Raw genomic sequence first — 15,060 nt, 5'->3', positions numbered from 1 at the left:
CATGCCCCCTCTCTCCCAGTGCTCATCACCCCCTTCATTCCTGGCCACACCGTTTTCCAGAAGCAAGAGCACCCCAGAGGATCCAAACACCCTACAAATGGATGGGGAGACAGAGGAAAAGGAGAAGAGCAACTGTTGCCAAGCATATTTTTCCAAACTCATAGAAAGGGACAAAGAGAAGAACCAAGCTTCCTTGGGAGGAAAAGCCTTTAAGTTAAATGTATCATGAAAAAGAAAAACTTCTGTCTCTGCTTAAAAAGGTTTTTGACAGGTCTTCATTTGTAACCCACAAACAAATGCAGTTTCTCATGCTCCACAGACTCTAATATCACTTCATAACAGACCTGAATCCAACTCTCCATTGAAAAGCCAGAGAAGCAACCACGTTAAAATAGCTCTCTTCACTGCTTTTGGGCACACCAGAAATCTTTCATTTCAGGAGCTGCACCTAAGTGCCTGGGAGCACAACCTGAATAAATAGAAACTGCTGCTCAAAATCATTTCAATAGCTTCGGGTGGACCAGTTGCGGTTAAGTCAAGCCTAACAAACAAGGCATTATTATACAAGACAGAAAGAAATAGTGCTTTGCCCTATTTAAGCTACAGTCAAGTTTCAGAAGCCCCTTTTGTGACTTTGTTCATGAAAGAGACTGGCCATAACCCAACAGTTCAGACCTGCACGGCTATCTAGAGTCCCCCGCTGCCTGGGAGAAGGGGTACCGAAAGCAAAGAGGAGAGTCATCCACTGCACACCAAGGTTAGGGATAGAGGAGAGAAATAAGGATCCACTCCAGACCTAGGACATCCAACGGCACGTGACACCACAGGTGGGACAACCTTCTCCACGTCTTGCTCTGCAAGAAGCCTGCTGTTCAGGGAGGCAAACAGCACAGCCAAAGTGAGAAACCTTTGCAGGAAGCTTCTCAATACGAGCCATGGAAGACTGCCTCAAAAGCAGTATCTGATACAAATGGGCATGATGCCAAAGTGGCACCACCACAGCGCAATGCTGAGATGCAGGCTTTTGTCAAAAACTGTAAGTGGGGACAGCCAGCTGTCATAGGAATGCACAAACCAGGCCTTATCTTCAGGAGAACAGCGAGATGAGTGGAAATGAAGAGAAGGCCATCTTCTAAGTGATGGAGAAGCTGAAGGACCAATGTCAACACGACAGCCCAGAAAATACAGACAATACGTCCACTGGCCACAGCCTCTGGTCTTAATTTTGAAACCTCAAAACCAGCTACAAAAGCACTGACTGAGAATCAGTCCCTGGTTACCAGCCCCACAGCTCACACCATTCATCCTTGCTCACAGATTTAGAAGTTTAGCCAGCGTGACCTGTGTGCCCAAAGAGTCCCTTCTAAGAGATTTACAAACCCAGCTGATCCTGGAAATCCATATTTCATCTGCAGAATACAGGCAGAGCATTTTTACCTCTTAATTTTGTGTTAATTTTGGTTCCTCGCTTTCTTTCTGCAGAGTTCCCAAGATTTTGTGTCAGCTACTAACTCATCCCTCCTCCCGAAAGGGGAACAGAGTGGCTACAAAGCCCGGGTTTGTCACCAGCCAGAGGAATCCTCTAGAAAGAAAACCTGCAGGAAAGAGATAAGAAGCATCTCCTCCGCTCATCGGAATTCAGGGAAAAGACCAAAACAAATATTAATGAGAGGCACTTAATTGCGCCTGTTCAGCAATCAATAACGCACGACAAGGTACACAATCGGGCCGTGCACTTCACGCCATCACTGTGCCGGAGGTCCAAAATGGAGGGGTCTTCTGCTAATCCCCTCCTCGAAGTCACATCGGCAGGTCTCCAACTCCCTATCCCCTTCCACACACTCCTTCCATAAGAGAGGCACGAGACCGGAGCGATGACTAACATCTTGTGGTTGTGTTTCATAATTACATTTGTCCTGACTAGCCACATTTCTGGTTTTTTTTTGATTAATCTAGTCCTTACAATTATTCAAAAATATTACCCGTTTGACCATGCTGGTGAATGCTGGAGCATTTCTCCACGTGTGGATGGCACCAGCACAATGAGTGTCACGGGGAGGGGGCGTGGGGCTGCTTGGTGGGGCTCCACTCTGACATCCTGCATGGGGAAGGGGTGCGGTGGGAGGACGTGACCGCAGACGGATGCAGGGAGATGCCGTCCGAGCTGCAAGGACTCATTCGGAGAGCATACCGATGCCTGCAAGAATGGAGACTGCAGCTCAGGAACCTATTTACCTTTCCAGGCTCATTTCACACAAAACCTTCATCTGTCACTCATCCAGCTTCTCCTCCACATCACCCCTTATAGTGACCATCTCCTACCCCTGCCCGCAAGCACTAAGCACAGGAGGGCGGCTGAGGGGATGCTCCCCCCACCTCCTGCTCTTCTAGCGGGATTCCCAGGCTGGCATTTGAGGGTCCTTCGGCAGGTCCTGCGGCACAGGCTGCAGGAAGAGAATGGCTTTCAGCTCAATTACCCTTCACATTCCAATTCCATAACGCTCCAATGAGGCTTTTTAACCAAAACCCCCCAAAAAAGCACGACCGCCGCAGCTTGGCCTCAAGCGCAAACGTGCAGAAGGGATGTGACTCGCAGCCAGCGTGAGGCTTGGCTCTCCTGTTCCTGCCACCCACCTGTCCTGAAGGTCTCCTCTAGGCTGCCTTCTCTCCTTGCCAGGTACCTTCCTGCTGGGGATTGGGCTCCTTTTCGCTCTTCTTCCAGCCTCCACTTGCCTCTTGAGGTCCCAAGCCCAAAAGCATCAGACTCACAGAGATCAGGCTCCTCAAACGCACATCAGGCGCAAGCAGAAAGCACCGTCACTGCTGCCAGGGCCACACACAGGCCACCAGACACCCCCATACACCCCAGAGAAGCCCAGCGCAGCCACTTACACTCTCCTTTTCAGAGGTGCTCACAAACAAGAAAACAACCCGGTGAAGGACTCACCGCTTCATACAACTGAAAGTGAAAAACAGGTCCGCAGTCTTCCAGAGAACAGCTGACCTCCTCCTCACATCTTCCAAGCAGACCAAAGACAACACGCGAGCATGCAGCAAGACACCAGTTAAGATGATGATGATGAAGCACGTGCTCTGGAGGTGCAACCTTGCTGAAAAAGTACCACTTGCTCTGCAGATAGGGGTAGGTCTTGTGTTCAAGGCCCTTGGAAATGAGGTCATCACGGGAAAGCCTTGCAGGGGCTGTGATATGTGGTGGGATACCAGGCTGGCTCACCCACCTTAGGAAGATGCAGGCTTCCAGCTTTCTCCCAGACCATGCCCTGAAGCTCATGCAGCTCTGGGACCTGAGCACGAGTTTGCATGCAAGGTAGATGCGCTCCAAGGTGACGCTGCAGGTATGCCCCACAGGGCAGAGACAACCCCACCTGCATCACACCTGGCCTTTAGCCCCAAAACCCGTTTCCCTGCTGACTGCAAGGACTGGGGTGAACCACAGTGCCGTAGCACTCAGGGGCTCGTACTGGAAGAAACAGCTTCTTTGAAAAATTTCCTTCCCCAAATGCACAAGTTCTACATAGGAAAAAAAAATATCCACCTGTCCTGCTATTTCACCAACCAGCTGAAAACCCCTGCGATGCTTCATGGGCCATCAGCTACCCACTGCGGTGGAACAGCTTTACGCTTTAACCCTCTCAGCCCATCTCGAAGGCAAGGCAAAGGTAGCACAACTCAGAGAGGGCAGCGTTTTCTCCTGGGAGGCTGAGAAATCTGCACAGGCACATCTGGCCGTGTGGTTCCAGCATGTTTAATAGAGTGATTTTCCAAGTGCTGGCTCAGCGGTTCCCGACTCATGTAGGTTTGGGGTCCTCCAAATCGCATGCACTGCAGAAATCGTTCCCCGTTCAGGGTGCTCATCAAGGTCTGGTTATGCTACGAAGCAGAGGTAGGTCCCTCTTTCTCCAAAGCTGTGTTCTCAACTTACCTCTAAATAAAGATTTACTAATTAGTGGAAGTTATTTTCATCTTCCACTCTTGGTAATGAACTCAGAAGTGCTAAAATACATTGCTTAGATAGGCATACCAGCCTGCTGGTTACAAACTCCTTTTTTTCCCTCTTTAGATACCTGTATGAAGGTAGTGCTGGTGGCCACCCTAGCACAAACCCCAGGTCATCTAAGCAGAAGATACCTCCAAACACATATGAGCAACCGAGACTCATCACACGCAGGCTGGGCAGGAGGTGGCCGACTTAATTAATATCTCCTCTTCTCCCTTCCCTCCTTCCCATTACCCTTTCAAGTTTGATTTACAATCGTGGGCCAAGCCTAGCTGGAAGTGACACATCAACATGATGAAAACCAAGGCTTGCTTGACAAAACAGAGAGGCTGTCAGTATAACCGTCGCCTGAGCTCGGAGGAGACGGGTGGGCTGTGGCTGGACACACTGCACTGGCACCCTAGCGAGACCCCCCTGGACCACGCCGAATAAGCTTGGTCCCTGGAAAGAAAGGGACAAACTACCACCATCCTATGCAGGGCGACAGCCACCAGCTCTCTCCTCCCACCTGTGCACCTCTTCACGCTTCTGTTAATTATTTGGAGACAGGGAGCTGGCTTGCACGGCTATTTGTCAAGACACTTTGCACGCACGTGCAAGCGCGTGTGCGCACAAAACCACCTCGCGAGCTGCTCATGCTGAAAAAAGAGCAGAGCCTGACATTTGGAGAGCAAGGCAGAGCGGCAGAAACACAGCAGGAGTTGGGAATGGGGCGGCAGGGAGGCAAGAGAACCGCAAAAGCGTATTTGCAAAGCTCATTTACCGCACATTTGCTCAGTTCTGCTGCTCAGAAGGGAGCGGGCCTGATGGCAATATTGCAGTGGCGGAGATGATCTCCGTAAATGCCCAGCGGCTCAGCATCACACTGCCCCAGGGCCAAGCCTTCTGCACAACATGAGCTGTCTGAACCCACGTCCGCCCAGATTTGGTTTGCATCCTCATTTAGGGGAAAAAAAAAAAACAAACCAACAACACACTTTTCAAATCTCCCATAAAACTAAAACCTGAAAATTAAAAACTTTTTGATTTTTTTCTTGAAACAAAATTGCCTTGAACCCTATATGCAGTTCTCCTGCTCCCTTCATTATTCACACCGACAAAATAAATCAACCATGTTTTAAGTTTCAACAGCAATTAATGGTTGAAATTAAGCAATGGCTGCCTAATACTGATTGAAGCTTATTCCTAGATCAACTTTCTTCCACTTGTAATGAAAATAGTTTGAAACCGATAAAAACAGTTCAGTTCACACATATTTTAAAAAAATAAAGACTGATGTAGTCTATTATTTTATCACAAAGTATGACCAGCAGTAGAAAGCTTATTATACATGACTGTCACTGACACATTACAAACTAATAAAACACAAAATGCAATTCTGAAAAAGAAATTGGAATGAATCTATTGCAAGAGTGATTTTTATTGTTCTTTTGAAATGCTATTTCTGCCCAGCTTTGCTGTCAAAATGGCAACATTTTTCCTAAATATTTCTATCTTAATTAAAAACAGCATTTTTATTGAAAAATGCTTTGGCAAGCCTATTCTGCCAGCTCCAGCTTCACCTTCCCTAGCTGCGCTGGGTGAGGATGCCAACACGTGCCCACCTCGCAGGTGTGCTGCTGAGCTCAATTATTTCAGGTTGAAAAGAGCCCATACACTAAAATGGCAGCGGCCAGGGCACCATCCCCTGGCACAGTGCATTTCTGTATGACCTTAATCACTCCTTCATTTAGGCAGCCCGATTGAAAAAGGAGCCCAAAACAACTAAACCGCATGATGTGGGTTAAAAAACCCAAAAAAACCCACACAAAACAAAACAACGCACTTTCAATGAAGGTTCTTTTGCTGCCTTGCACTGAGCAGTTGCTACCCGCGCGCTGCCTTAATTAACATTTCTACGGCCAGGCACGCTCCCGCTGCCGACTTCGAAGACGACGTACGGAGAGGTAAGCAAACAAACAGGGATGCGAAGGGATGCGGCTTTTGCTGGCTAGGATGAGAGAGTAAGTTACATCCCAGGCTTCTGGGAGGAAAAAGAGATAAAACAAAACTAATTGCTAGCAGGTCACATTCATTAGCTACTCGCTCCTCTGCCTGTTTCTGGCAGCAGATAGCCCTTCCTCCTGCCGGGGACAAGGAAGAGACCTTGAAGCCATCTGCTGCCCAGATGTGTAAGTGTAATTATACTGAAAGGGCTGGGCTCGAACGCCCCACGCGGGCGCTTCCAGTCCCCTGGAAAAGAGCAGCCTTTCAGCCCACACCTCAGTTGCTTCTGCAGCGAGAGATGCTGTGGGACCACAAAGCCACCGTCCCCGCTCCGGAGGAAGTGTGCCCGGTCTGAGCAACCCAGCTGCCAGTGGGGCCAAGGGGATCCCGAGGAGCTGTTCATCTATCCCGAGCTCAGACATCATCCCGACCTCTGGGACAGACACCTGCAATAAACTCAGCGCTCTGAAATTCAGCAAGGGACGGGCACACACTGGGTCTCAGCACCCATATGAAGAAACTCCGACAGAGCACCTGAAAGCACACCAGTGTCCCGGGGCTGCTCAGGAGCTCAGCGAGTGAGAGTGGTTGTCCTTGTTCCCATTTCTTCCCAGAGGAATGATTCCCGAGTTGTCTAAATTACCTCTCCCCTCTTTGTCTGGGTGCTCCTCTTTTGGTGGACGTGTTTCTCTTCCTCTGTCCCAAAATTATTTCTTTGGCTCCGGAAGTCTTATTTTCCCAGCATGACAGCTCCTCCACAGAGGCACCGAATTGCTTGCTGCCCCACACTAGCTTTCCTTTCAGCTCAAAATCTGCTGTTTTCTACCCTTTCTGCTTTACCCTGTTCCCTTCGCCTACCCCAGCATTATGCTGGGCAGAACAGCATGACTATTTCTAATTTTCAGGCTGTCCCCCCCTCTTTGCTGCAGTATCCTTCCAGAAAGAGCCCAAGTTTTGCCTGGTGGAAATGACTGTTATCTCCAGGACACTTTACACATTACTTCCACGCCATTTGGAGTTTTCCGCCCCAGTAGTTTCTGTTGCATCTCTCATTTCACTCCTCGGGCATGTGTTTTAAAGGACCAGGGTCTCCTATTCACCGGTGAAGCCAGACAGGCAACAGGACTGCCAGAGGTGGAGACTTTCTCCCTAGGACGTCACTCAAGACCCTTTGACGTTCTCCATCTGGCGTCACAGTATACACGCCAACAATTAATGACAAAAACTTGCGCACGGATGACCTTCAGAGGGAAGGATGCTTCCAGGTCTGAGCACTTCCTTCATCACACAATAGCTTTCTCCATGCAAGGAAAGGAGAGACCTCTACGAGCCTCCCAGCCCCACGCAACCCGCTGTACCCGAGCCACGCCACGCAAATCCTCCATGTCTTATCACATGTAAGCACCTCACCCCCTGAAAAGAAACATTTATACATAAATCCCACGGACATCTCTGATGTTGGCTGTGCAAATCCTTTAGCCCAAATGCTCTTTCTCTCAGTGCACTGCAGCCTGTTTTATTTAAGTGCCTTTCTTCAGTGCTGGCAGCAAAAAACAGGGAGAACATGGCAGCTGCTGCCTGGTGTGCTTCCAAGCTCTCGCCCGAAGGAATCACCAACGTCCAAAAGTCAGAACCAAGGCCCCAGACCATGCTCAAACTTCCCTGCGCTTCAACAGCCCATTTATGTTTTGCTTGCATGTGAAAAGCGGGGACCTTTGTGAATATTTACAAACTCACCCCAGAGCCAAACGTGCCCAGCATGCCAACACACATGGCATCCCACCCATCAGAGTAAACTCAGCCTGATGACTTGTGCATTATTCACATCCTTCAGTCTCCATCTGCTTGCTGCTTTCTCAGCTCCCCTTCTTTCTGCTCTTCCAAGCCAGGAGACGGTCACTCATGCAGCCTCTTGATTACTGATGGAAAAGGGCATCCTATGGCATTGCTGGCAAAAAAATCTTGACTTGACAATTTTCTCCATGTAAAGATACATTTTAACATTCAATCTTTCCAAGCAATACAGAAATAGCCCCATCTTGGTGGATCATGCAGGTTGAGGTTGAGAGGGGAGGGGAAAAGGCATGATTTCTTTGAGGGATATTATATTCTACCTAGTGATTACAGAGCAGATGAAACCCTCTCAAAAGGATTATCTCATCCTGCTAAGAGATGGCTTTTTAACAGATGGACAGTACACCTGCACTTAAGACTATTGAAGGGTAGGCGCACCCTTCACAACATGTCTCTGCTTCCATGAGTTTGCTGGACAAAGTTGGAAAGTAATTAAAGGTTGCTCAAAAAAATTTTAAAAAAATAAGTCTGGAAATGAGAAACATCAAAACAAATGCATGGTGACCAGCTCTGTGAAGCCAGAGAGACAGCATGGAAATCTAACCTGTTATTTTGTCAGCCAGCTGTTCCCTCAGGGCCAATGGAGGCTGGCTTTGAAACCCAGCGACAATAAACACAATTAAAAATGAGGATGCTCAGGAAGTTTAGTAAATGTTTCACCTGCTGCAGATTATCGTTGTGTACCTGTGTGACCGAGACCCTCGTGCTGCAGCGAGCACCGGTAAAAGCCTCAACTCCCACTTCTCCAACAGGCACCAGATCACCCTCGGTCCCCAGCACCGGCCACGCCGATGGGATGCCAGGGTGGAGAGGAGATGGAGATTCTTGCCTACCCAGGAAAGAGAACCAGCCTGCTTCTGGCCAACAGTGTTTAATAAACACAGCTTGAATAATTCACTACTTTGTTGCCTTTCTAGGAATTTTTTTTTTTTTAAACAAACAAAACACCATAAATAGATAAATAGAATTGCACCCAAAGTTTTGCAGAGTTCAATACACCTGCAAATTTTGCATGCGCGAAGGTGGCAGAAGGAGGGGAAGGCCGGGTTTGGTGGATAAGTTATTCATTATAAATTATTTGTTCAGTTCTAAAATCCACGCAGAAGCATAAGGGCAGGGAAAGAAAGAAAGCAGTGAGCAAGGAGAAGGAGGGAGGAAAAAAAAAAGAAACGAGGAAGGAAAGCAGCCAGCAATGATTATAAGGCCGTTTTGCAACATGGCAGGAACATCTTTCTTATCGGTTCTGTTACCATCGCCTTCAATTTAAAGGCTCTTTATTTAAAGGAGGGAAAAAAAAACCCCGCAACCCAAACAACAAACCAACAACTAAACCCAAAAGGTGTCTGGGAGCATGCAAAGGAACGGCTAACAGGGCTGACGCGGGAGCTCACACTCATTGCGGCTGCTTCGTATGCGCAGCATCAGGCCTCGGAGCCAGCGCAATAGAATTATATGAGCCCCTGAAGACTCCCAGGCAGGATGGCAAGGAAACTGATGTAATTACCGACATTATTACCATTAAAGCAAAATAATAATCTTAATTACAGCTAGGGCTTTTGGGGCTTTCTCTGATCCTCCCTGTCCCTGCTCACCACCTAGCATGGTCTGGTTCCAGGCTGTGTAATGGGACAGGACAGTGATGGTCCTCTCCTTTCTCTCCCTCTCCCTGCCAAACACTTTTCTGCACGATTAAAAGAAAAACATCATAAAAGCCACTGTTTCAACTACAGCACCACATTAAGGATGGAAATGGTGACCAGCAGCTTGTGAAGACTCAATCCCAAAGGCTACTCCCCGAGCAGAAGGGACTGCTGTTGATGGTGAGTGCCCGCCTGCCTCACAATTAAAATAAATTGGTAAATCGGGCCTGAGTTCAGGAGATGCAACACCTGCAAGCTGGACTGTAGTTGCCTAACCGATGCTGTGTGCTGCCCAGAAACTTTCCTTTCTATTTTTAAATTTCTTTTCCACAGCCCTGCCTCTTACTAGTGCTTGCTTAAACTCAAGGCGAGATGAGCACGTTCCCAACGTGGATGGTTGTGGTTATATACGCAGTGGGTGCCTTTTGAAAACAGAGCCCTGTTATAATTAATACCTCCTGTCAAGTTACAGATACTTTTCGTGGTGCAACTGTCATCTTGCGAACGGCCGGGATGCTAAACGGCAGTCTCTGGCCCAAAGCCTGGCTGAGGACAGATTTTTGCTGGAAGATGTATCCCAATAATACGTAATACTTTATAAATCACTCAGTGTGTTAACTGTAACAGTAGCGAGGTGAGGAGAGCACCGAAGGAGAGAGAAACCCACTGGAAACCTCCTGAGGGAATATTCAGCAAAGAAACAAAAAACTAAGTGACCTTTCTGCCACCGACGATGCTTCAGGGCCAAGAGAGGACACAGATGGTTTGAACTTGATTCAGCAGGCTCAGGATGTTGGGGGGTCATGGGGAAAAACAGCTCTTCGCAAGAAGGTACTAGCCGTGGTTACCACACCACACGACAGCCTCAACGTTTGAGGAACCTCTGCAGGATCCGAGATGGGATCCTGTAGACAGCATAGCACCTGGAAGCAGCAGATGCAGAAGGGAGGCTTGCAGAGCCATGCCTCTCAAGCATAAGCTTAAAAGGATGTTCACTTCAAAGGCAAATGGGGGGCTGCATGCCCCTGAAGGTCTCATGCTTGGAAACTGGGACAGGAATGCCTAGAAGGCACCTATGGGAATAGTCCACCCCCATCCCAACACCACAGCAGGTACCACAAAACCAACGTGGGGGCTTGGCTCCACTTCACTGGCTGACTTTGTATAAACCCATTGAACTGCAACAATCCGACAAGACCAAGTTTCCTACAGGTCCAGTCAAATGGAAAAATAGATTAGAAAAAGCAGATCGGACTTGTCAGAAACTGAGGCATCGCCAGAACAGCCCGCCACAGGCTCAGTAATATATCTTACCTGATTTAAAAGTCAAACCCTAAGACTCCCAGAAACATGATACCCTGGGTGAGGATGAGGAGGGTAAAAAGAGCGTGTGCAAGAGATGAAGTGCAAGGGATGCATCTGAGAGGAGAACAAACCCTGAAGGTCAGAGTAGCAAGCACATGAGCGGCTAACTAATGTACTACAGCAGCACCACAGGGCACAGACACAGGCACACACGTCCTAGCAAACTGGAAAGCCATAAAAGTCTATTATAGCAAATCAAACAGCAGTCAGCATGACAGCCATTAGCCTGAAATGAATACACGAGAACTTAATGAGCTCTGTCGAGGCCAGCTTGGTGAATTAAGTTGCCAATTCTAGCAGGATTCCCCTTTTCTTTACAGACTTGAAAGCATCCGCACCGCCTCGTTGCCTTTTGACAAGCAAATCACAGGGCGCCCTTGTCCAGACGGGACGGACGATTACACTGGAACAACGTCCCTCTCCCGACATGCAGGCCCTCGCTCCGCTATTCCAGGCAGGTGCCAGGGATGCGATTAAGACACGACGAGCGCGGAGGACCAGTAGCATCAGCCCAACACATGAGCGATGCCCGGGCTGGGTATTCGGACCTGCTGCGATGTGGAGGAGCCCACGGTTAAACTGGGCATGCTCTCCCCGCTCCCCAGGCTAGAGAGGAATCACAGTCCGCAGCCCATGCCCAAATAAATTCCCATTCTCAAATCAAGCGGACAGCATAAAACACCAGGACGGGTATTTAGAGGCAGTATTGTTTTTAAAGGTCAGTTTACTTCATGTCCCATTTATTTATGCACACTCTTCTTTTGACTTTCCTAGTGCCACACAATAGCAGTGAGGTTTAAATAGCCTTTCTGTTGCTGCTCCATTAGCTAGGACAACTGCAAATCGATACACCCATTTATCTCAAAATTAAAAAGAGAAAAACCCTCATTAGCTGCCAATTCTGCACAGAGCCAGCCTATGCAAAGCTTCACCAGCACTTCTGCTAGCCTCTTCTCCATCCCCAAGCTCCAGCCCCTGTTTATTCATTAGCTCTAAGCCCTGCAGCTTGGGCTGGGTGGTCTTTGAGACAGATTTTTTTACCCATGCCCTTGCTGTTCACCCTGACCTGAGCTGTCTAGAGCAGGGGCGTGACCTGGGGAAGCTGTCATTCCCTACCATGACTGGCTCCCCAGCCTCAGCTGCATCCAAGGTGTCCCCTGGCTCCAGGAGCTTCAGCTTCTGAAGGCACATCTCTATCCCACATCACCTCCAGCTTTGAGTACTTGTGGTCAAGCAACCGGGACAACCCGTGGCCCAGCAAAGCTCTCAAAGCAAGAGAGCGTCTCTTCCTCAAGAGCCATGCCAGCACACGCACGGTAAATTCACTGCTCACATCTCCCATGGACCGTAGCCCTTGGAGGGTCCTCCTTAGGTGGTGGGACCCCATCCCTTGTTTGCACAGTGCCTGACAAGGAAATGCTGCCTCCCTGGCAGAAGAACAGAAGTGCTGGCTGAGCAATGAGTTTGTGGCTCATTAGCTCCGATCGGTGTCCTTGGTTAAAGATCATGGATAGAAACTGGAAACTGCCACATGACGCCTTACAATCCGATTAGGCCACCCTCCAGAAAAAGCAGAGCTCTGAAGGCCAAGTGGCAGAGCGGGTGCGCTGGGGGAAGCCCCATGTTTGCTGCACCCCGAACGGTTAGACAGTCCTGGAAATCCCTCCTGGCAGAACCACAGCTCACGGGTAAAGCAGCATGACATGCAAGAGGCAGGCTCTGGGGTTCAGCCTCTTTTTATTTTTCATCCAGCTCACCTGGCCACAGTTCCCTTTCCTCAGCCAGCCCTAATTTTCCAAACTAGCACTGGACCTTTCCCCTCCCTGCTCCCCAGGCTTGATGCAGGTTAAGATCTGAAACGATCTGCAATATAGGTGCTTAGGGCAGAAGCAATGAGCAACAGGAGATGTGGCATAGCTGCTTCAGGTATAGAAACACCGGGGCTTAACTCATCCCCAATTCCTGGGGACGGACACAGAAACCCACTTTCCATTTCTCTCCACGCAGAGAAGGGAGTCCTCTGCACCAGGTGCTGTAAACCGCAAAACTCGAGGTAAATCTGAGGGCAGGGGAGAGGAGACTATTCCCCTTCAGCCCTACTGACATGCCTTTTACTTTGCAGATAGACCATCACTGGGAAGAGCAGCAGCAAGGCAAGATGTCCACCCATCACCTTCCAGCGCTCCGAGCAGAAAGGCGAGAGCAAGGAGCAGCTCGTGCAGCTTTTGCCAAGTCATTTCTGCACTGTTCCGTGCTTTAAACAGGAGAAGAAATTACTCTGACCCAGTGCCATTCTCAAAGGGAAGTTTCAGATGACTTGGCACAAAGATGAGGCTAAAACTCCCAGCTCATACATCACAAGCAACCTAACGAAGAAACCTCATCCTCGCAGCAGAGGGACGGGGAAAGATCAAAGCCCAGCATGGCAAGGCATTAGCAGTCAGCATACTAAATAAACTGTTGTAACACAATCGTTTGTACCTCTCAGTTACCAAAGACTGCTTGATTTCACACACACAGATGCACGCTTGACCTCATCCACATCCCAAGGCATGCTCTGGGAAAAACGGGCTCTGCCCTGGCACCAGGGTGCATGAGGGAGAGGTTTCCTCCACAGGAGTATGTGAAATGCCCCACTAAACCCCTATTTCAAATATAATACCTCAACTATGTCCCCCTAGCACCAGCAACCACCTTTCACTCCACATCTTTAAAGTCTAAATTCACAGCCGATCTGCAAGTCCCTGGCATATTTCTGCCAAGCTGAGCTCTATGTGCAGCAGCTCTCCCCGACCGTCTGACTAGGTGTTATCTCCTTTGCAATGGGCAGCATGGAGAGAGAGTGGCAGAAGGTTGTGGAAACTCTGTCCTTAGAGATATTCAACACTTGGCTGCATAAAGCCCTGTGAGCAACCTGATTTAACATGAAAATTCTCTCTGCTTTAGTGGGAGGTTGGGCCAGATGACCTCCTGTAGTCCCTTCCTGCCTATGTTACTCCTAGGACATCCTGGGACAAGTCCTGCTCCAGAGCTGTTAAAGAAAATCATCGACAAGGGCAGAAGCCATTGGGCCAGACATCAGGCATTTGGAGAAATATTTAGTCCTACCTCAGGTCACCTGAGAAAAGAGCTGCACATCCCCCCTGGCTCAAAGGAAAAAGAAGCAGATTCCCATTTACAGTTATTTTCAAACTTTACATTTGTCATGGGAACGACATCACCAAGGCTGCAAAGGCTCTGAGCTCCAAACCTCCTTGTCCATCTCCGTTCCCCCAACACCCAAAACACCATCACTTTGCTTCCGCCCATTTTCAGGCAACAATAACTTCCAGATGTGTAATCCTCCCCGCAGCCACAGTGAGGGTCCAGGGCAGGACGACAGTCCCGTACTTTGGTGGCCCTCAGGCAGTCAGCTCTGCGGTGGCAACCAGGCAGCAAGCGTGGCCACCAATGGAAGAGCCAGAAGCCAGGCTGCAGCAATCCCTACCTCAGGGATGCGGACGCTGTAGGGCTGGTTGTGGAAGCGCGGAGCATTGTCATTCACGTCTCCGACTTGGATGTTGACAGTCCCTTTGATCACCTGCAGCCCCAAGGATAACAACAGGGCATGGGTGTCAGTTTTATCCACAGATTTAAAACCTAAAGCAAGCTTGTGGCTGTATTTTCTGACTTGGGCTTTTGGCAAGGGATGGCCTCACTCCCCAGGCCCCCACTCCCAGGGTGATACAGAAGGTCCCCCGGCGACCCACGCTCATCCTCCCCGCTCCCCTCCGCCTGTGCCACAGACCATGAAATGAGAAGTCACACTTACCCCTTGGCTGTCACTGACAGAAAATTCAACCGTGAATTCTGACTTAGTCTGAAAGGGAAGGAGAAGAAAAACATATAATTAAAGATACTGTAGTGTTTATCTGCAGATGGCAGGCTTGGGACTTTTAGCCAATATTATTACATGCAAAATGCTTTCAGGACCTTCAAGAAGAGAAGGGGCGCTTGAGTGCAATTACCTACATTGAGCATAAAATGCTGAGAAATATTAACGCCAGCAGGGCTCCAGTGTATTGCACAGGCACAGAGAACCACCCTGCCCTGGGTCAGGAGGATGCAGGACCAGGGAACAGACTCCTCGACTGGCAGCCAAGCACTTTAAACAGACAACTAAGCCAAAGCAGATGAGAGGAACCCACTGTTTAACCT

General features: G+C 49.0%; 1 protein-coding gene across 3 annotated transcripts in view; it reads right to left on the bottom strand.

Moving 5' to 3' along the window:
• CDH23 (cadherin related 23) overlaps positions 1-15,060 on the bottom strand; it is a 200,029-nt gene that overhangs the window by 142,234 nt on the left and 42,735 nt on the right. For all 3 annotated transcript variants that reach the window (XM_082002394.1, XM_082002392.1, XM_082002393.1), the window contains 2 exons: positions 14,675-14,722; positions 14,351-14,443 (listed from right to left, as the gene is read on the bottom strand). In XM_082002394.1, the coding sequence (XP_081858520.1) occupies positions 14,351-14,443; positions 14,675-14,722 (141 nt within the window). The remainder of the gene's footprint in view (positions 1-14,350; positions 14,444-14,674; positions 14,723-15,060) is intronic.

This window comes from Phaethon aethereus, assembly GCF_964289735.1.
Source record: "Phaethon aethereus genome assembly, chromosome: 7".
Classification (NCBI taxonomy): domain Eukaryota; kingdom Metazoa; phylum Chordata; class Aves; order Phaethontiformes; family Phaethontidae; genus Phaethon; species Phaethon aethereus.
Note: the sequence above shows the minus strand (reverse complement) of the source record. Positions and strands in the feature narration are given on the sequence as shown.